A 22429-nucleotide genomic window follows, 5' to 3' on the forward strand; every position below is an offset into this window, starting at 1 on the left:
TGATAGATCCTAGCCTAATAGACCAAGATTCTAATCAAATTCTAGGCCCCCTAAATGGGGCTCTTCTTTCCCTTTGAATTGAATTGTAATTATTAAAATATTAGGGTACAAAAGTGAATTATTCAAGTAATTATGCATAAAAAGTGAGATACAGTCGTCGTATGAAGCCACAAACCTAGATCCAAGCAAAATAATGAACAACATTATCGATCATTGAAACTTGATATCTCTAAATGATCTCACCATGTCTAACATCTTGTGCCACGGTATGCATCTCAGGAATTTAGTAATGCGAAATTATCTGTTACTTTTTTGTGTGACAGGGATGTGATGCCTCTGTGATGATCCAATCTACTACAAATAATTCGGTGGAGAAAGACTTTCAGGACAACTTGTCCCTGGTTGGTGACGGATTTGATACTATAGTCAAAGCAAAGCAAGTTGTAGAGAATATGTGTCCCAAAACCATGTCTAGTGTTGATATACTAGCAATCGCTACAAGAGATGTTATACAATTGGTGGGTAATCCTCGAAAATTTATAAAATAGAATCCTAAAGAGTTTTGAGGGCTAGGGCCATAACTTGATTACTAATACAACCATGTTTATTTTGTGTTTATAGAGTTATGGAAATGGAACGTGACAATTGATGCATGGTTATTCACATAAGATGGATTTGAATGAACATCAATATACAAACCATCACTATATTATATAGTGTTTAACTGATCTTCCTAGCCAAAGACTACCTAGAAATGGTTTATGTGTCTGGATGAAAATTGGGATTGTTGTTTTTTTTTGTAGCTAGGTAGGATCCCTTCTGGGGGCCGACCTAGTACACAAATGTCAAAGTGGCCTGTCGGCCTTGATATTTAGAAATCTCAACTCGATATCCGATTAAGGGCAGGCCCTAAATAGAGCGAATTGGTTAATACATAACTTGTAATTATGAATAGGTCAAGACCTATTTATACATAACTTGTACAAATAAAAGATTTGATTTAATTGTAATTTGGCGCCAAAATCTAAGGTGGTCGACCAAGGTTTAGTATAGGATGAATGCTAGATAGTTTAGATAACTGGAAGACAACTGAGAAGGGGGGGGGGGTGTGAACTAGTTGTCACAGATTACAAGAACCATTAGCAATTTAAACTTTAATACCGAAACCCAAAACATTAATACCAGAATAACAGATAAACCAATTAAGCATAAACTGTAATCACAGAATAAAGGCCATCCACATAACACCAAGATTTGTACATGGAAAACCTGGTAAAGGGAAAAGCCATGGTGGGAAGCCTACCCACAGTCAGATAATACTTCTACAGTAAGTATGTGAATTACAATGAAGGGGCTTGCACTTGCAAAAAGGCCAACAACCTAGCACGCACTACTCATCACAAAAGGAGCCTCACTGACTACATACAAATCCATACTACAATCCGGAGAAGTGTTGAACTGCAAAAGATAGCATCTCCTATGCCTGAGTACAGATCTAGTTAAGCTCAATACCGGAGGATTAAATCCTCTTACATAAACCCAATTCGATCTCCAATGATTGACCAACTCCTCTACCTGAATGATTTTACATTATTCGCACATTACATTCCTTGACCATGACCTCTTACATTAACCATGATGATCTACAATGAGATCTTACATCAATTTATACAAACCCTCAACCATAGACAATCAGGTCGGCCACCAGATAATAAACCGATTACATAATTACAAACCATGTTGGCCTTAGACAAAACAAATAATATCAACACATAAAACATCCCAGAAATACATCCATAGGTCCTATCCACATGTTACATTAAAGCCGATCCATAACTTAGATCAACAAGGACCAAGTATAGGTCCATACACTTCAGAAATGATCTCCAACCAGCAAGTCTTGAACATGATCACCAACAACATCCTAAAAATCCATCAGAAGCTGTGCCAATACCACTTATGCAATTCACCAAAAGATCTCCATCAAAAGCTCTGTCGGTGAAACCCTCGTCGGAACCAGAAACCAATCTTCTAAGCAAGCACGGTAGCATCCAATCATGAGCCCAAAACCAACTAACCAAATATGAGTATAAGCATCATGAACAAGTCAATTTCATCACTAGACGATACCGGAGCCTACCGGATCATGTCGGATCCAAGTTAACTAGAAACCACTCAACCTACCGAGACAAGAAGGGTGCCAATAAAGCATCCAAACAATTAGTGTTGACATCAATGCAACACATAATCAATTCCACTAAATGGCCAACAATGAATTCATATATATGTAAGATGACTTGTGAATCACAAGTCATCAAAAATCAATCAATGAGCGAATCCTATCTCTGCTATGTGCGAACTTCTGCAATCATCATCCTCAAGTTGATCTATGACAGCGAATTAGTCAATGAATTATCTTCTAGTTGGGCGAACATATTCCTAGGCGTGTCGAACCTGCTCCTAGGTCTGGTGAGCCTGCTCCAAGGGTGTCGAACCTAATCCAAGGTTGTCGAATCTACTTCAGGCTGAGCGACATCCATTCTAGGGAAAGCGAACTTCAGTATATGATCTGTAATCTATATTCTGGGCAATTGTTCAAGTCTGATTTGAACTGTGAATCAGATAAGTTATTTGTATGCCCTAGAAGGGCAATGTTGTAGTTTATCCGATTTGAGATTTCTTGCTGGGTTTTTTCACCTCCAAGAGGGAGGTTTTCCCAGGGTATCTTTGTGTTTTGTGTTTGTGTTTTCTTTTTATCATTGTCAATTTGATTGCTAAAATTAACACCCTGGTTTTCATGTAACTACATATATCTGCTTAAGGCCTCACACACTTTGCCTTAATTTATCCCTTGCTTCACCCACATTACCTTCTGGATTTAAGCATCCTTTCTTGCCTAGGCACTTGACTTAAAATTGATGCTACCAAAAGCAATTGTTGTGGCATTATGCTTAACATTATGGATCAACGAACTTTTATTGTCTTCAATTGCTGCTACCATAGAAATTTTAAGAAAAACATGACTGAAGTTGTAAATGCATGTATACTTAAAGAATCAAACCTATTTCTCTTAAAACATTTAATTATCTGTTTTGGATTTTCAAGAATGCTTTCAATTGCTGATTACTTAAGGAGTTATATTTTTTTCCTTGTTATATCCAGGTTGGAGGTCCAAGGAATAGTGTGGAGTTAGGGAGAAGAAATGGACTCATATCTCAAGCATCCAGAGTCAATGGAAACCTGCCAAAGGGTTCATTCAATCTCGTTCAGTTGGTCTCTCTCTTCAGAAGCAAGGGATTATCTCCGACAGATATGATTGCTCTATCTACTAACAAATTATTCTACCTAATAATTGTAATCACCTAAATTAGTTAGTATACTTTATATCTTAAAACGTAATAAGTGGGTTTATGTTTTAGATATAGAATTCTATAAATACATTTTTTTAAAAATCTTTTACTATTCCGTGTTTTCTTCTATTTTCAGGGGTGCACACAGTGGGGTTTTCTCACTGCAGCCAATTTTCAAACAGAATTTACGGCAACCCAGTAGACCCCACTCTGAATCCTACATATGTCAGCCAACTACAGAGCATGTGTCCCAGAATTGTGGATCCCACCATTGCTATTAGATACTTATTAGAAGGTTAATGACAATGACCAAGTCTTAAAACATAATTATTACGAGAAGCCACATTTAAAGAAGATTGATTATCAACCAAAGTTGCCAGCGATCACTAAGGGTGTTATTGGTATAATGAACTAATGCGAATGAGGAAGATGTGACTTATCAAAGAGGTGTGACCTTTAAGAGATGATGAATAAATGAAGAATCAAATACCTTCAATGGGGGATAGGAGGTAGGATTGAAAAGAAAAGAAGGAAAAATATATATTATCTGCAGCACCGATCAGAGCAGATCAGAACTGTTATTAAGTACAAGCAGCAACATCCCTGTTGTGGGTGGTATGGTATGCATAAGGGATGTGTTATAATAAAGACAGCTTAATATATGTAGCCCGATAATGTTTGTATGCCAAATTTGATAATAATAATATTAACATAGACTACAGTATGTATAATAATACTAATATAAAGGAATTCCTACCTAATTTCACATACTATGGCAGACCAGAAAAAAAAGATAATATAGCTATTGGTTTTATAGGATCACACTCCCAAGAAAACACTTTTACAAATGGCATAATGACTACATTCCATATGTATAGAAATTTTATAAGATATTTTATATAAATGTTAGAAACTACTCAGAATGAACAGAATCAATCAAGCAGAATGTAGCTATAATACTATAATGGATGAGTTAAAACGTGAAGACCAAGAGACTAAAGCAAATGCCTTAACATATAAAAGTGATGGAGTGTCTATGTTAACTTCATCTTACAAAATATTGGAGGAGATGCAACAACACAAACAAGCATCTTACAGTGAGGGGCAGATTGAATACCAAGTTGGCTAGAGTCATAAGAGAAGTTTTGATCTACCTCATCACAAATCTGAATGTGATTCTGAAAATAACATTAAAGAAAAAGAAGCTAAAGAATATGATCAAGTGATGGAGGACAACTATAAATGCATAAAAAATGAGTGTTTAGGAATCCACACAGGAAAACAAAGTTAAGTCTTCCTGATTTCGGGAGAGATAGTCTGTTTCAATCATTTGCAACAGATTCAAGTATGGCCGATGAGTGAAGAAAGGAAATTATCTAAGCTCTTGAAGATTCTACAGAACATGATTTTTCTCACAGTGAAAGCACTGCTCAGAACCCTCTCTTGTGTGACTCCGAGATCAAACCTAGAGCCAATGCAGAAGTATTAGAAGCTAATAATCAACATACCATGAAAACAAGGAAAGGGGAACATGAAAAACAAAAATAAAAAATAAATGTTCCATCAAGCATAACCTCCACAAATCGGTGACTAGTTATAACTGTCCCACTAACAAATAGATTACTTAATCTCAGCAAATAAAGAAGTTATAACTGCTTCAGTTGTAACTAACCATAAGACTTATTTTAATATGATGCAGATATCTGATTATTCATTTATTTGATACACAGGCTTAGCTCAACTTTAGACATCAATAGGTTGATTACAAACAAGTGTATATATGCATATTCCAGATTTGCTTGTGGGAAGAGAAGTTCGAACCCAACACAGAGAACAAATACATAAAAATTCTTCAATCTCATTAATCTCATACAGATCTTATAAGTTAATAAATCTTTGCATTTATTTCAATTTTCTGCATTCCAATATTTAATTGTCTATCTTGAGGTTGATGAATAATATTTTGTGTCCTATCAGGAATCATTTGTAATTGTCTACTTAGATGATATCCTCTTTTTTAAATGCACCTGTGAGAGCGGTTGCATCATTTAAATTATCCAAGGCTTTGTAAAAAAATGAACACTTGTTAATTTGAAAGTTTTTTTTTCCAACAATTACTCATATATCTAGATTTTGTGGTAGGAGGTGCATCGAGAATTCCAACCAAGATAGAGGCCATATTGAAGTGGACAATGCTGGCCATTGTTATGGAAATAAGGCATTTTATATGTGTTGTTGTATCTATGAAATGGCAACATTTCTTTATGCCTTGCAACCAAGCATTAGGCCGTTTGTTTGGGGTTAAGCGTAAAAATGTTTTAGAAGAACTGATGAGGAAGATATGCAACGCACCACTGTTAGCAACACCTAATTTGCCGTTTACATTTCAGATTGAAACAAAGTTATCATGGTCATAGGAGCCATGTTGATGCAAGGAGGAAGATCCATACCTTACGGCTTTGGTCAAGAACAACACTGAGCTATTACCCCTATGATAAAATGAGGTATTTCCAGATTGTAGTGGAAACTGCATGCAAACATGGAGCAAGTTGCAATAGGTATGGACTATGAGTGGATAGTTTTCCTACTGTAGTTATATGTTGATTAAATACAAATAAAGGACAGACCAATGTTTTTTGTGTTGGAGCAAATCACCATTGATGAAGGGCAACAAACACTGCTGTGAAATTGGAGCCCTATAGGCATAGGAGGATATAAGAAACAAAATGCAAAAGGTCTAGAGATTAAGGAGGTGTATCCTACATTTGAATGGTTGGCAGATTATTTCCTTAAAGAGTGGTTATAGATGATGAAGATGCAATGCATACAATGCCACAAGGACATGGTGGGGGTTTGTCTCCTTATGGAGTCCCACAAAACAAAGAAAACCAAATACCCTACAGTAGTAGAACTCTTGCTAATATGGAGAGAAATATGTACTGGCTGAAGGTGCATTTATTATATCAAGAGGTGGAAATACAATGGCAGCAAAGGCATGGAATATAATAACATGAATGTGTTAACAAAAACTTTCAAAGAGCTGATATATATTTATGAAAAAACACTATAAAGTAAATAAAATAAAAATAACTATAAAGTAAATAAAATAAAATAAAATATAAAGAAAATAATCCCTAAATAATTCTACAATAGCTTAATATAACTATTAAGTAAATAAAATAATTTGAATATAACTTGTAATTTAAATAGAGGAAAATCGTTTCTCAAATTTGAAGTTGAATGCTTAATCAACGTCCTAACCCTGAAGAAGAGAAAGAAAGTCTATATTTTCTATGACCTTGCCTAGGTAATAATTCCTAGAATGAACATCTCGATTGTGGAGTGTGTCTCGCTGTAGTGTGCCTCCCTAATTTTGAAGAGAATGAAAAATTTAGGGTTTTGCCCAACTGTAATCGCAGCATTCATATACAGTGCATAAATATGTGGTTGCAATCCCACAGTAGTTGTCCTATTTGCAGAAAAAGGGTGTCATCGAGTCGATCGCCCACTGTAATGAGTTCAAACAGAGGGAGAGAAGCCACTTCCATGTCAGAGTGTGAATCCAATTGAAGGAAATGGACAAAGTAATAGAGTGGTAACGTTTTGTAAAAGACAACCATAACTGATGAAGAAGGCAGCGGAGCTCTCCTGTTGTGCGATGTGCAGTGGGTGCCTTTCTTTCTTCGCCCATCTGATGAGAAAGAAGAAAGTGAGGCCCATTGGACATCCCACAACACGCTATTCTCGCCTTTTACAAAACGTTACGCCCTTTTATTTTGTCCGCAAGCATTTTCTCTTAAATCTTTTCTACGCCTGATCCAATTTTTTTTTCAGATCACCAAAAAAAGCCCTAACAAGCTCACTAGAACAATCATCGTAATATAATAGTTGAAGTTTTAATAAGTGGTACAATAGTTGTTCAAGTTTTAATAAGTGGTACAATAGTTATTGTTATTGGTGCGCTTTAACAAGATATTCAACAATTTATTATGAAATAGATATTTATTAATCAACAATTTATTATGAAATAGATATTTATTAATCAATAATTTAAGGTTAAGGTTAAGGGTGTAACTTGAATCATGTACTTTTTCACAATACCATTTCTAGTGAGAAGTGTTCTTAGAATGTTAAGCTAAATTTTATATGGACCACTTAGGACCATCCATTTGTTAGTTGGTGGTAGTTGAAGTTTGAATGAGCATGATAGGACAACAAGCTAACTATATAGCGCACTTTAGCAATTGGCTCCATGATGCAATGCTTTCTAAATGAAGTAGATATTTATAATAAATCATGAAAGATTCTTGTTACGAAATATTTTTATTATTATAGAATATGAATTTTGAACATGAAATAATTATAATATTTTTTTATAATTTAATATGTTTAAAACTAGCAATTGCATCTTGGTGTGTAATGGGTACACCAAAGATGTATGGAAGGTCAAACAACAAAAAAATTGTGCAATCATCTTGCACGCCTTTCCATGAACAAGAGTCATCAATTTGGAAGTCATCTAATACATTTCGAATAAAGAAACAACTTTGGCATAAATATTATTTGTATAAAAAATATGTAGAAATAAAATAAGTTTTTATGAAGTTGAATAATTTGAATGACTTCTATAAGGGTTTAAATTTGATGAGTGTGGGGATGACCCCACAATGTAGCAGTTAGTTGCAAGCCTCCTACATGAGAGGTATTGGGTTCGAGTCTACTCAGCTGGTTTTTAGCTCCAAGGAAAAGATAAAAATATCGCTTCAACCGTGACTCATAAACAAAAAAAAAATGATGTGTGAGATTTTTACCCAAAGGCGTTCCCTTATTTGAAGTGGACAACCTATTGCTTATCATCGACAATGTGTACCAATATTTTCAGGATGATCTAATTTGTTTATTCTCCATCATCTAATTTTTGTAGTTTTCCTATTACCCTCTTTTAAGTGTCGACATTTTCTCTGGTAGCCTTTCTTCCCAGAGAGTAACGAGATATTTTTGCCTCGGTTTCTACATGTGGATATACCAACAATCCTCTCCCCATACCAAATTGCATAGATAGTAGTGCGATCCTCCACCTACACCAATTACATGTGAAGATTTATAATGTATGACTTGTTATTAAATAAAAATATATATTATACGACTTGTTTTTTGTCTAAATAAATTAATGTTACACTTTCGTTTCCACTTATTTTTTCATCATTTAGATCTAAATGTATTAGATTGAAGGGATTATCTTTGTTTTGGCATGATTTTCAATATAGGCATTGCTTTAAAAATCAATACAAAATGTCACATTGATAATGTTGTTTATATTAACCCATGCAAAAGGTATGTGTTTTTCAAATGTAATTTTGGATGGAGACAAATCTATTAGAAACAATGGATACTGAGGATCAAATAAATAATAAAAATTATTATAGACATTTTATTATATAAAATAAATATATAATTTTATAATGTTCTGATTAATATAAAATCAGGATAGGCCCATAACAATACAAATTTTTACATAAACACCAAAGGTGTCACCTAGGGTGCATAAGAGAGGCGCACCTAGCCAAAAAATGGACCTAACAAATCAAAACCAACAAAAAACCACTAACTAAACCAGAGATAGAGTCAGCAACATAGACCATAGAAAAAATAGCAAAAAATAGCCAACCACTAAAGGCACAAAGAGATGGCCTGCTATGCAGAGGCATTGCCTTCCTTCCAATCCTTACATAAACTAAGGATTTTGTCATACGAGAAAAATTTCTTATTTGAATCTTTAACAAAGTTAGGGTTACCAGAATTTGGGGTGTCTATTCCATTGTCGTAGAAGGAGATAGCACATGTCACTTGTGCTGGGCTCTCCTTCAATCAATGTCATCTTGTATGTCTTTGAGGGAGGCAGAGTTTTTCACCACCACTTCTTGACTTTTGTAATGCCCCACTAGGAAACCTCGAAGGGATAAAGCTAAAACACACACAATGGAGTGCAATATATATATTTTTATAAATAAGACACAACATGATGATACAATGAGTTATCAAAAGCTTAGATAACACAACGGAAGACTAAACAAAACCTAAGGAGTTTCCCAACGTGATTACGTAACTTAACATCTAACTCAACTCACGTCATTTGATCCAATTAAGCAGGTTAACTTAATTACATGTTATTACTTAAAACATGGATATAATTTGCTCAATAATTAAAATTTATAAATAATAGGATGCATTCATCCATTATGGTTGAAGATGAGTCTATCATGAGGATATTTACCCATTAAAGTTAAAACATAGATAACATATGAATTCATCCATTAAGGTTAAAATATGGATATATTGATGAGTTCATCCAATTTAGTTAAAACATAGCTAATAAAATAAAGTTCATTTATTAAGGTTAAAATGTAAATAACCAAATGAGTTCATCCATTATAGTTAAAATATAGCTAATAAGATGAAGCTCATTTATTAAGGTTATAATGTAAATAACCAAATGAGTTCATCCATTATAGTTAAAATATAGCTAATAAAATGAAGTTCATTTATTAAGGTTAAAATGTAAACAACCAAATGAGTTCATCCATTATAGTTACAATATAGCTAATAAGATGAAGTTCATTTATGAAGGTTAAAATGTAAATAACCAAATGTGTTCATCCATTATAGTTAAAATATAGCTAATAAGATGAAGTTCATTTATTAAGGTTAAAAATGTAAATAACCAAATGAGTTCATCCATTATAGTTAAATTATAGCTAATAAGATGAAGTTCATTTATTGGGGTTAAAAATACAGATAACAAAATGAAGTTCATCCATTAGAATTACAATTTAGGGAATATGACGAGTTCATCCAATAATTTTTAACCATTCATTATGTTCAAATTTTACATTAAACACATGCCATACATCTTGTTCCAAAATGCACTATAATTTCATCATAATTAATGAGGTATTTTCATGCATACTTATTTTCATTATCATTAACAGAATATATTCCTTCATGACCCAATTTTTTGCATTTAAGAGACGACTGCATACATGCATATACGATAAATCTCATCTAATCCACTTATAAATTCTATCAAAATGCCATCCATATATGCTAACACTAAACATGAAACATAAGAACAAAAGCATCACATAACACCGAAATGGTATCGGAGTTCACCCTTAGTGGGGTACATCTCTGGGTTTGCTCAACTGCAAGACCCCTCTGATCATTAAATAAGTTAAGAATACATAAGGTTCACATCATTTACAATCCTACCATTTAGGTGAACATAACCAATATACAAACGACCACTTCGGTCAATAAAAACATAAATGATCCCTACATAGAAACGGATCCAACTGAACATATAAAAAGCAAATACAATAGTCCACTGCCTGACGGTACTCTAACTAGAGACCTGACCCACTATGGTCAACCACAAATCAATACTCGACACCCACATAAAGAACAAGACTAGTTATAACACTATCACAAACAACAGTCAAACACGAGACCGAGGGAAAAAGCAAGTACCCCAATTCAATCAGATGACAGGGTCCAACCAAACATATCATGGCCTTGCCATTACTTTAAACAAAAGTCAATACAAAAATTAAAACTTGCAAATGCAATAACCAGAAAATACAATCTTTTTCCATATTGATTTAAACATTTAAAGGTTGATCAAGTTTTCTAAATGATCTAAGTTGTTTTTGGTTATCTACCTCATCCAAGTACTGGTCATTCTTGGTTTTCTAACTCACTACACTCATATGCATCAAGACATAACATAAATACATCATTACGAGTTTTTCAACCAAGTTCACATGAATGTAAAGCATTAATCGTCTAAATATGTTATTTAATCTTTAGATAAACATCATTGACATACTGGTTTGGAACAATAATCTAGTCCCCTCTCTAGCAACACAAATTTACCCTTTCCAAAAATGGAAATCTACATTAAAAGGAAATATCAAAATGGGTAAACATTTCCCAATGACATAAAATTCCCTTGCATGTATTTAAAACAAATACACCATCCGAAAATATTAAATAGCATATATATATATATATATATATATATATATATATATATATATATATATATATATATATATATATATATATATATATATATACCTAACTTAATAAAATTAACGACTGAACAATAATTGTTATTCATTGAAAATATACGCTATAAAGGGATCAACAATTAATATATAATTAATAATATATATTAATATAGAAATTATCTAAATTAATATATATTTAAAATATACATTAATCAATAATTAATAATTAATATATATTAATTAAAGTTTACTAATAATAAAATATATTAATTTAAAATTTAATATATTTTTTTTAAACTAAAAAAAAAATTAATTTAAAAAAAAACGAAGGGTGACAAACACAAGGGCGGCCGCGAGCCCACCTCCCATCCACGGGAGTGGGGCGGTTGTGCCCTTGTCTTCGAGCCTACGCCCACCACGGTGGATGCAGACCCTTGGCCTCCACACAGTAGAGTTGGGGTCTCTGCGGCCACCATGGTGGTCGCAGACTTTTCGGCCTCCACCTTGTGGAGCAGGGTCTCTGCGGCCACTTACGTGGACGCAGCCCCTCTGCCTCCACACAGCGGACGTAGGGGCTCTGCGGCCACCGCGGTGGGCACAAAGGCTTCCACTGCGGCTCTGCGGGAGGTGGAAAGGGGAGGGGCGAGGGTTGAGCTTCGACTCCCCCCCCCCCCCCCCCCCCCTTCAAAAACCCCAAAATTTTTGTTTTTTAATTAAATTTCGATTTAAATTTTATTTAATAAAATAAAATGAATTTCAAAGACGTAAACCCCCAATTTCTTTCATTCACAGTTTCTAAAATGTTATTTTTATTTTTTTTCCAGAATGACCAAGAATTCCAAAATTGATTTTAAGACTAAATCAACAAACCCATAAAATAAAAATAACTAAAAACCCCCAATCTGTAGTCTCAGACTCATAAATCTCTGAGAAATAAATCTCATTATCAAGCCCTCAGACATATGAATGCATTCCGATAATCTGAAACAAAACCCCCAAAAAATAGACTCAAAAATTTTCTAAGACAAATAGAGAATGGATTCAACCAATCTTAAACAAACATTTTCATTCCCAGGCAACCCATTCTGGCAAAATTTTGCCAGCATAACCCCCTCTCGGGGTAGAATTAGTGAATCTACTTAATCTACAAGCATGAAATCCAACTAATTTAACAATCTTTTCACAATACAAAAGAATGCAAACCAATTTTTTTCCAAAGCTAAAACTCAAATCTGAGAACATTCATGGATTTTTAAACCAGAATTTTATGAAGAACAACCAAACACAATTTTTTTGATTTAACAACGAAATAAAAAGGTAAACAAGATTCCTACCTCTTTTAGCATTCCTGGCAAGATTTTGAAGAAGAACCCAACCTGCAGCTGTAGAAATCCTTCCTTCCCAAAATCCCCAATTTTCTCCATCCAAAAATATTTTCCCCCCCAAAAAAATCAACAACCCTAAAAATATTTTCCAACCTAGGTTAAATGGAATGAAATTTGACCTAATCTCCTATTTTTGAATTTAAACACTTTTTAAATAAAAAAATGAAAAATCATTCTTTTCAACTATTCAAATAATCTAACTTGCTTTTTTAATTAAAATTAAAATGCTTCTCTCTCATTTAATTTTAATTTTCTCAATATTAACAAAGCTAACATTTATATTTCACAATATTAAAGGGTAAAATATTTTAATTAAATTAAATTCTCAAAATCAATCTTTCACACTATATCAAAAATATATATATTAAACTTGCTTTTTTAATAAAAAATGATTTTCTTAAATAATTAAAATTAACCTTTCTATTCCAAAAATCAAAAAGGGATTAAATTATTTCTATTTCGAATAACTTTAAATCTTTACTTTTCAAAATGCATAAACTAAATAAATTCACGATTTTAATTTAACCATTAAATTAAACTTGCTACAAACATAAATAGAGCGATCTTTTTAATTAATGATTAATCACATAAAAGAAACCTATTTATTTTAAATTCCTCAATTACTAATGCGTAAATGAACACATTAAATCAAATTAAACACTTAGGATAAAATACTCAGTTTTTACCACATGCAAGGCACGCAACCTAAGAAAGCCAACCAAATACACAACCCGCAAACCCAAACGAAAAGGGAAATTGAAAGACTAGAGGTGACACTCACTTGAGCATGACTAGGGTAAAATGAGGGTTTTACGACCACCTAACCCAAATTCTAAGGGCGGAAGAGGTATACTCAACCCTACGAATCCAGGTGAAGACGAACCTTGCACCACGACGGTATTGTACCTGCAATCTCCTGCAACCAAGAGTCACACAAGCACACACACACACACACACACACACACACACACACACACACACACACACACACACACACACACACACATATATATATATATTTAATGAAGGTGTTAGCTCAAGATCAATAACAAGAATTAGGGAAAATATTAAACTTACATAAGAATCGATGCGAAAGCACATTAACAGGTACGCACAATAATCATAATATCTGACAACAACATTACATCACCGTAAATCAACCATTCAAGAATGCCACATAAAAAGTCAACCAAGGTCAAACTGGTTTTACAAGCTGACTAGGGTAGGGGCACTACATCCTCCCCCATAGGCTTCGACTTACTCCTAGAAGTCGTAAGGCTAAGTGGAAATCATGCAACATGTATTAGCCCTGAAACTCAATTAACAATTATCAATTTGCACATATGAATCCTTCCATAAATAAATGAAACATTATTGCTAAAACCTTTACGAATGTCATTATCCATTGGCAAGCTACATCTAAAACCATACACTTCTTAAAATATTCTAGGAATTATCCACAATCATAGCAGAAAAACAAGAATTTTCTTCTTTTCATTACACCAAATTAAAGCATTAAAAGAGGTAAACAACAATTACCATACTCATCTACCAAACAAGACAAGAAAACATGCCATCATGATCAAATTATTTTACCAATTCATCTTTTTTTTCACAAAACTTTATTGCATAGAACTAGCTTCAAATATCAATTTCTACAACCAAGTTAACTTTCAATAAATAAGAGCAATGTAAATAACTCAATTGTTTACACTTTCCAGGCATATAACAACTTCTCCAATGAGGGAGGCAGAGTTTTTCACCACCATTTCTTGACTTTGTTTGTCCATTTCCTTAACCTTGCCCAATAGGAGCTCATGTTTCTCTTTCACCTCTTGAACTATCTTATTCTCTTTTTCTTGTGTCACCTTCTTAGACAACTTGTTCAATCTCCCCTCCATTTTCTCCCAATTCTCTAGCTTCCTGATCATATCACTTGCCACTTCCAATAGCTATTCATCTTTGAAGTCCATGACCCACTTGTCCTCCACTGCCTCTACCTTAGCTAGCACTTCCAATCTGTTTATTTTTTTGATTGCCACATCAAACTGAGAGAGGAGTCATCTAATAATCATTTCTTGTCTCTCTACATTCTCCTCCAATTTAATAATTGTAGACTCAACCTTAAATTAGGGTTTTTGAGGATCTGAGGTCTCTTGATTCTATGGAATTGGGGTTACTTCCTCAAAGGTAGTGGGAGACCATTCAGAATCTAAATCAAAAGAGGAATCAAATTCCTCCCCCTCCTCCTCTTCATTAGGCTCCATCAGCTCCACTTTCTTGGGGGGTGAGGTAGAAGGCCTTTGCTTCACCTCTTTGCTAGGGTTAAAATAGGTAGGGATGAATTTGGGCTTATAGGAGGACCAAATAGATGAGGATGTTTTAGCCATAGGGGTCCCATAGATTTCAATAAACAAATTTGGGTCTGGTAGGGGAACAAAGAGTAATAGAAGGGGACTCACTCGAAGGGGTTAAAGCAAGATTAAAATTATAAAGCTTTAGGATTAAACTTTGATGAAGGGGTAGGCATTTTTTGGCCTTAGCCCTAGCTATAAAATGGGATACAGACGAGCAAACCCAATAAGAAAAGTTCATGTAGGTACCATACCTCGGGTGGCTAAGCATGGGGAAGACCTATGTGTGATTTTTTTTGTAATGGTCATCAGGAGGAAAGGATTCCATTAAAAGAAGGGTCATGTCCTTCCATTTACTAGGGAGCTCTTCTCTATTGTAAGCGCTCTGCAATTTGGACACATCTTCACCATCCTTGAAGAGCTCCTTGAGTTATTTCTTGTATGAACCCTTTGGCTTCTTGGGAAAAGTAATGTCCTACAAGAGCCCAGTAATAGCCACAATCAACTCTAGTGATACTTTTAAGGTGACTTTGTCAATCTGCAACTCACCCTTTTGTTAGGCCTCCACGAAGCATTTTGAAAGCCTTGGGTTTGAAAGCATGTGTACACTCCACATAACTATCTAAATTCCCCTTGATCACATTCTGCCAAAGCCTTGGCTTGCATTTGAATTCCTCACAAATATCAAATTCAACTTGGATTAAGTCCCCCCCATGTTCACCACTGTGAGCTTCGTAATAGAAACTAGGTGGGTGAAATCAAAACCAGCAATTTGGGTATCACAACACGTACGAGAAGTGACCCTTCTTTTCAAAAAGGACGTCCATCGATCTAGCAAAAAGTGACTTGCCAAAAGAGTGGCTAGAATAAAAAAGGTGATTTTTAAATTATATCCCATCATTAAACTTTATTTCTGCATAGATCACCAGTCGAACCAAATCTAAGAGATCACAAGGATTCATCTAAATTTTTAAATTCTCAAACAATGGACCTAAGGACACCACCCTATCCATGGACCTTATTACCTTCTCTCCTTGTGTGGTTTAGGTCGACGTGGCTAAACCACGAAACAGGTATTTGTATTTTTCCACCAAACCTTCATATTTCCAATCTAGGGTTGCTTCATTTTTAAGAAAAAGGATTTTATTTTTGGAGTCACCCTCAACAAATATTTTGTAGTACTCTCTCTCTCATTAATGATAGATAGTCCATAGTAAATGGCGACCACCTTGGCAACTCTTAAGGTTTTCTTTGCCTAGTTGGCCATGTAAGCCAGCAAGACATTGCCTCTATGGTCATGAACAACAACACCCACACCCACCCGACTTGGGTTGCCTTTAGATGAGCCATCAAAATTTAGCTTCAACCAACCAAGTTCGTGAGGGGGGGTGGGGGGCATTTGATTGAATTTAATAATCCAATAGGAGGGACTGTGAATCTAGCCAAACATTCAATTAAGCCCTAAAATTTGGCAATTTGTTAATCTAGTTTAGAGGGGGAGGGGCGGGGGGGGGGGGGGGCAATGTGTGCTTTTACCAAAGCTAAACAGGTTTATCTTGACATTGGAGTTAATGGTAACTTGACAAGAACCTCCCAACAACACTTTCTATCCCTAAAAATTTGTTATACCTTTCTTTCCACAAGCACCATCTTGAGTGGAAAAGAGCCTTCCACCAAAGCTCTTTAATAAGGAGGTGATTTGAGTGGGCAAACCATCTTGAACGCAATACACGAGTTCTTCAAGAAAAATCCAATTAGTAAAAAAGAGATTGGAAATCCTTTCTCTAATAGTCCAAGAGAAATCACAGTGGAACATGATGTAATTAATTCTCTCTTCGTCCTTCTCACACAACACACAACTATTAACAAACTGGAAGCCACATTTTCTTAGATTATAAATAGTAAGGATTCTACCATGACATGTAGTCCACCAAAAGAAACACACTTTGGGGATCATACTGGATTTCCATAGGATCATCAGGTTAAATTAGGAAAGGGGGCAAGGAGAAACTATTTCAAAACTGATCGAACCTTGTACTTCCCATCCTTGGAAGGAGTCCAAACTAGTCTATCACCTTACTCCAATCTAGAAAACATAACATTATTGATAGTCTTGAGGAGTTATAAATTTGCATTTCTCAATAGAGGGTCGAAGTCAATCGAATCTAGGCTTCATTGGGGAAGGGAGGAGCTAGGAAACCAATAATCACACACTAGGACACCAAATCTAGTCATCAAAATATCCTCAATAGAATCGTAGATCTTATGAAATTCCAATAGGGAAGAGGAATCCCAAGTGTCTTTCCATGGTCTCACCCTTCTACCATTACCAATTTGCCACAAGACACCTTTCAAATGAATATCTTTAGATTTTAATAAATTGTTCCAAATATGTGATCCCTTTGAAAAATCCAGAGGGGATAGAAAGGAGTATTATCCCTTCTATGAAGGTACTTGGAATTCATGATAGAAGACCAGTCACCATCTTAAAAAATGAGCCTCCAACCAATTTTAGTCGTGAGTGCAGTGTTAAAGGAGGAGGAGTCACAAATATCAAGGCCACCAGATCTCTTATTATGACACACCTTTTCCCAATCAATCAGAGACATTCTATTCTTTTTCTCATCTCCTGACAAGAGGAATCTTCTTTGGATTTGGTCCAATTTCTTAGCCCAAGACACTGAAATGTGGAATAGAGATATAAATAATAGAGCTTTGAAGAGAAGCCTTTAGTAGCTAAAGCTTGCTTGCACTATTGAGAAGAACACCTTTCCATCCTGCCAATTTTCTTTCAATTCTTTCAAGAAGGCTAGTCTAGATGAGTTTTAATTTTGATAGTTATATGAAATCCAAAATTATCAGATATCAGATTGCCACAACAAATTCTAATAACTTATCACCCTCAAGTATGATTTTTTTTGTATTTCTTTGTTTTTTATCATTCATTTGTATTTTTTATTTGTTTTTCCATTTTTTAGTTATAAATTAGGTTTTTTTATTGGAAATACACTTTGTTGTTTAAATTTTGTTAATTATATAAATTTTCAACTTTAATCAGGTAATATGGTTGATAATAATGAAAACCTAGAACTGCCAAAACTACCAAACTCTACACTACCAAATCCCCCCTCAATTCATGATTTAACTGGTCAAAATTTTGATTAGTTGAGGAGCTTTTTTGAGGTGTATAGTATGATCCCTCATTTATCCTTGATGATATCTACATTACATTCAATAACGTCTAATATCATAACCCTTACCACTGAGCACAATGTAGTTCTTTTGTGGTGAGATTCCATGAGGGAACAATATCCATATGGGTTGTCCTATGACGAGGTGAAGAACCTCAAAATATGAAAAGACGAAATAGTCATCCTATTTGTTAATCTATGCACTGGATAGACCATTGATGTTAAGAAACCAAAGCTTTTCATAAAATGGTGTGTGAATGATGATATCCAAAATAACTTCTAGGATCATTGGTGGATGGTTTTTGATAGATCACCCAACAACAATCTTGATGTGCCCTTTTATTTAATTAAAAAATTATATCTTGAGTTTGTTTTAGGTAAGTATGTCAACTACTTCAACGTGAAACATTTCCAAGGCGTGGGTGGAGGTATGCTCCATGATAGACCTATGGCAGTTCGAGTAGTACAACCTCCAAATATTATTACAAAGGCAATGTCACATACTATATCAGCTATTCACTCTTTGAGTGGCCTTTGGTTTCTTAGACCGTGAGACTAGCTAAACCACATGAACTTGATGCTAGTAGAGGATTAGGTGGCACTAACACATCCTCCTCAGTTCCATATTTTTGTGTGCCACATACTTATACTATGTGCAAACACATATGCCTAGGTCCTCTTGGATAGATTGTTGATCATATCATTGACACATGTGATTATGAGGTCCATGATATGACCGATGTCCCACATGAGATGATAGAGACTAGAGCACACCCTAGAAATTCCTTGCATGGTAGAGACGAGGAGGTTCATGGATCATACACTGACAATATATTCGTAAGACTCAACTTGTAAGTTCATAGTGCATTTTATTTTAAATGAATATTTATTAGAGATAGTATTAAGTAGTCATGTTTACATACATGGTCTATTTAACTATTGATTGTTGGCATTTCAATAGAAAGAAAGATTGTTGATATTCAGTAAGGATATTGAGAAGGTTGTTGAAGATTATTGATATAACTGAAGAAGGGTGATAACTATCTTTATAACATTATTTTGTCATTGATTTCAAGAAATTGATTATCTGATTCAGTATGATGTTGCCATATCTTGAGAAGATTGATTTGAAGAGAATTAAGATGTCAGTAAAAGACACAGAAAGAATGTGATGAATAAGAGGAGGAATAAGTTATTCAATGGGAAACTATTACCAAGTTAGACAATGATGAGATCATGATGTTTATATTGTTTTGATATCCTACATATGTTGTTGATTGTAAGGTTAATACTATACTATGTCATCGAGCAAAGAACCTAGTCGGTAAACCCTAAGGTTATTGATATCGGTTAATGAAGGCGGAATATCTACTGAGTAAAGTTTAGTATTTACTGAGTTGAAACCGAGTTATGACAGATCGCATTGGATGGATAAAAGCATTATTTAATGAAGGACAATGATTAATTGGAGATATATAAATGATTGGTATGTCGCGCATGAAGTTTGTTAAGGATCTATGGCAAAGGAAAATCAGCAGGAAGATCTACAGCTCAGATTGAACTGCAATAACCTTGTGCAAGTTCCAAGAAAGGAATGCAAGTCCCTAGGTGAGGTAAAACATTTTCATATCGAAGGATACATTGAACCTAGTCAAGATTGAAGATCTGATGGCTAAGATTGATCATGGGAAATGTGATCAAGGAGATCAAGCGGTTAGCAATTATTTATAAATAAGGAATTGTTGATAAACAATGTATGCGGGCAAGTGTAAGCACAGGGATGCTACATAGTGATTACCGAGCACAGAAGCTTGAAGACCTATTTGAATAACAAAGTAGAGAGCCCAGTAGAGGGATAGGATAAGTCCTATGACTAGATTGTTTTGAGCAAATAAGAATCTGCTTTAGCATTTTAGATGTGAAGTTGCAGATATATTTTTATTACTGTTATTTTGTAAGTGACAGAAAATCTCTTAACCGAATGGACTTAACAGTCTTATTTGTAAACCCTCTAGCAAGGTAACATTCTAAATGAGTGTTTGAAATCCTTTGACAAGGTCACTTCTAACAAAGTGAAGACCCTAATAGATCTGAGGGAAATCCCTTAACTGGGTCACATCTAGCAATGTGTTTGTAATCTTTAATAGGATTTGCTTTTAATCAAGCATACTCTAGAAGAGTATATTTCTTAGTGGGTCCGAAATTTGGTGTTATATGTGTTATGATGATTATGTGTTCATGAGTTAGCATGTTTAGCAGTTTTGGTTATATTGCTGAAGTATAAGTTACTGAGGTTGAATTTGTTGATTTTATGGAATATTAAGTTTGTATGATTCACCCCCCCCTCTCATCTTGTTAGCTATTGGCATATGTAGTTTACTTTTAGTATCAAAACTTACAATTGGTATCAGAGCTTTGGACTCCAAAAGAAATGTTTAAAAGTACTTGAGGTAAAGATCCAAAGATGTATAAAAGGGATGCATCGAAGCAGAACAAGTCAAGTTTCTCCACATGGCAGAAATAGATGAAGTTGCATTTATCAGGAATTAGAGAATATGCAACATATTATCTGGAGAATGATTATATTGCACCGAGCACCAATCCAATGACCTTGGAAGAGATAAAATAAAAGAAAGAACATATTCAAGCTATGATTGAAAAAACATCACCATTGACCGACTCAGAGTTTAATGATCTAGAAGGCTGTAATGATGCAAAAGCAATGTGGACTAAGCTCATATCTGTGTATGGCGGTGATGAACATGTTCAAAGAGAAAAAGTAGATAGTCTAAGAGGACAACTTGAATCCATGAGAATGAATGAAGGTGAGAACATAACCCCATACAATACAAGGCTAAAGGAGATTGTCAATCAAATTAAAGAAGCAGGAGGAACTGTTGAAGAAAAGGATATAACAAGTAAGTTGTTGAGAACCCTTCTACCTGCTTATGCTATTCGAGTCTCTGCAATCAATGAATTGAGGTTTGTACCTAACATGTCAGTTTCTTTGGATGCTACTATTGGTAAGCTACATGCATTTGAGTTAAGTAATTTTGATAACAGTGGGTCTTCGGTAAATAAAGTAAAATCTGCATTCTGTTCTTTTCATATTGGTGAATCTGATGATTACAATGATAGAATGAGTAAGTACTCTGAAGGAAATCACAGTGGAGCAAGTGAAATATTTTGTAAGAACATAGAAGAAGTGGACAAACTTTATGAGGAAATCAAGAAGCAAGAAGAGTTTGAAGCATTATTAGCTAGAAGGTTACCAAGAGGAAAAGGTAAGTATAAAGGAAAGCTACCTTTAAAATGTTAAAATTGTGATAAGATAGGACATATGGCTTCTAACTGCCCTGAAAAAGAATCTAATGAAAAGAGAGAATACCAAGATAACAGGCAGAAAGACAACCAATACAGAGGACACTAAGACTTCAGAAGGAGAGATAGAAAGACATGTCTAGTAGCTGATGAGGAATCCAATGATGACAAATGTGATGAAACTGATACAAAGGAAGTTGTTTATGTGGCTATTAAAGATGGATCTGATGAAGAAAGGTATGAAGAAAAATCCCTAATATCTCACATAAATAATAATGATTCTTGGATCATAGATAGTGGATGCTCACATCATATGACAGGTGATAAACACAAATTTGTTAAATTAGAAGGCTATGATGGAGGCTATGTAAGATTTGGTAATGATGCACCATGTTCGGTGAAAGGTAAAGGATCTATAACACTTCCTGACAATGCTAAATGTGATGATGTATACTAGGTTGAAGGTTTGAAATACAATGTGTTGAGTGTAGCATAGCTAAACAATATAGGATATCGAATAGAATTTCAGAAAGGAATTGTCAAAGTTCATGACAAGCATGGAAAGTTAGTTGCTAACGGGACACAAACAAAAAGTAATACATTTCATCTTGACTCAACTCGGAACAAGTGTCTTTATGCAAAGATGGATGATACCTGGTTATGGCATAAAAGATTTTGTCATGTAAATTTTGATAATCTGACCAAAATAAGTAAGAAGCACCGAGTAAGAGGTCTACCGAGTCTGGAAAAGCCTGAGAA

General features: G+C 34.6%; 1 protein-coding gene across 1 annotated transcript in view; it reads left to right on the forward strand.

Annotated features, from left to right (window-relative positions):
- Nucleotides 1–320: 320 nt before the first annotated feature.
- Nucleotides 321–22429, forward strand: part of LOC131867106 (peroxidase 51-like) — a gene marked incomplete at its 5' end in the record, with an annotated part of 47594 nt that continues 25485 nt past the window's right edge. The window contains 3 exons of the mRNA XM_059215484.1: nt 321–518; nt 3163–3322; nt 3481–3645. Coding sequence (XP_059071467.1) covers nt 321–518; nt 3163–3322; nt 3481–3645 — 523 coding nt within the window. The remainder of the gene's footprint in view (nt 519–3162; nt 3323–3480; nt 3646–22429) is intronic.

The sequence above is a fragment of the Cryptomeria japonica genome, chromosome 2 (genome assembly GCF_030272615.1).
Source record: "Cryptomeria japonica chromosome 2, Sugi_1.0, whole genome shotgun sequence".
In the NCBI taxonomy this organism is placed as follows: domain Eukaryota; kingdom Viridiplantae; phylum Streptophyta; class Pinopsida; order Cupressales; family Cupressaceae; genus Cryptomeria; species Cryptomeria japonica.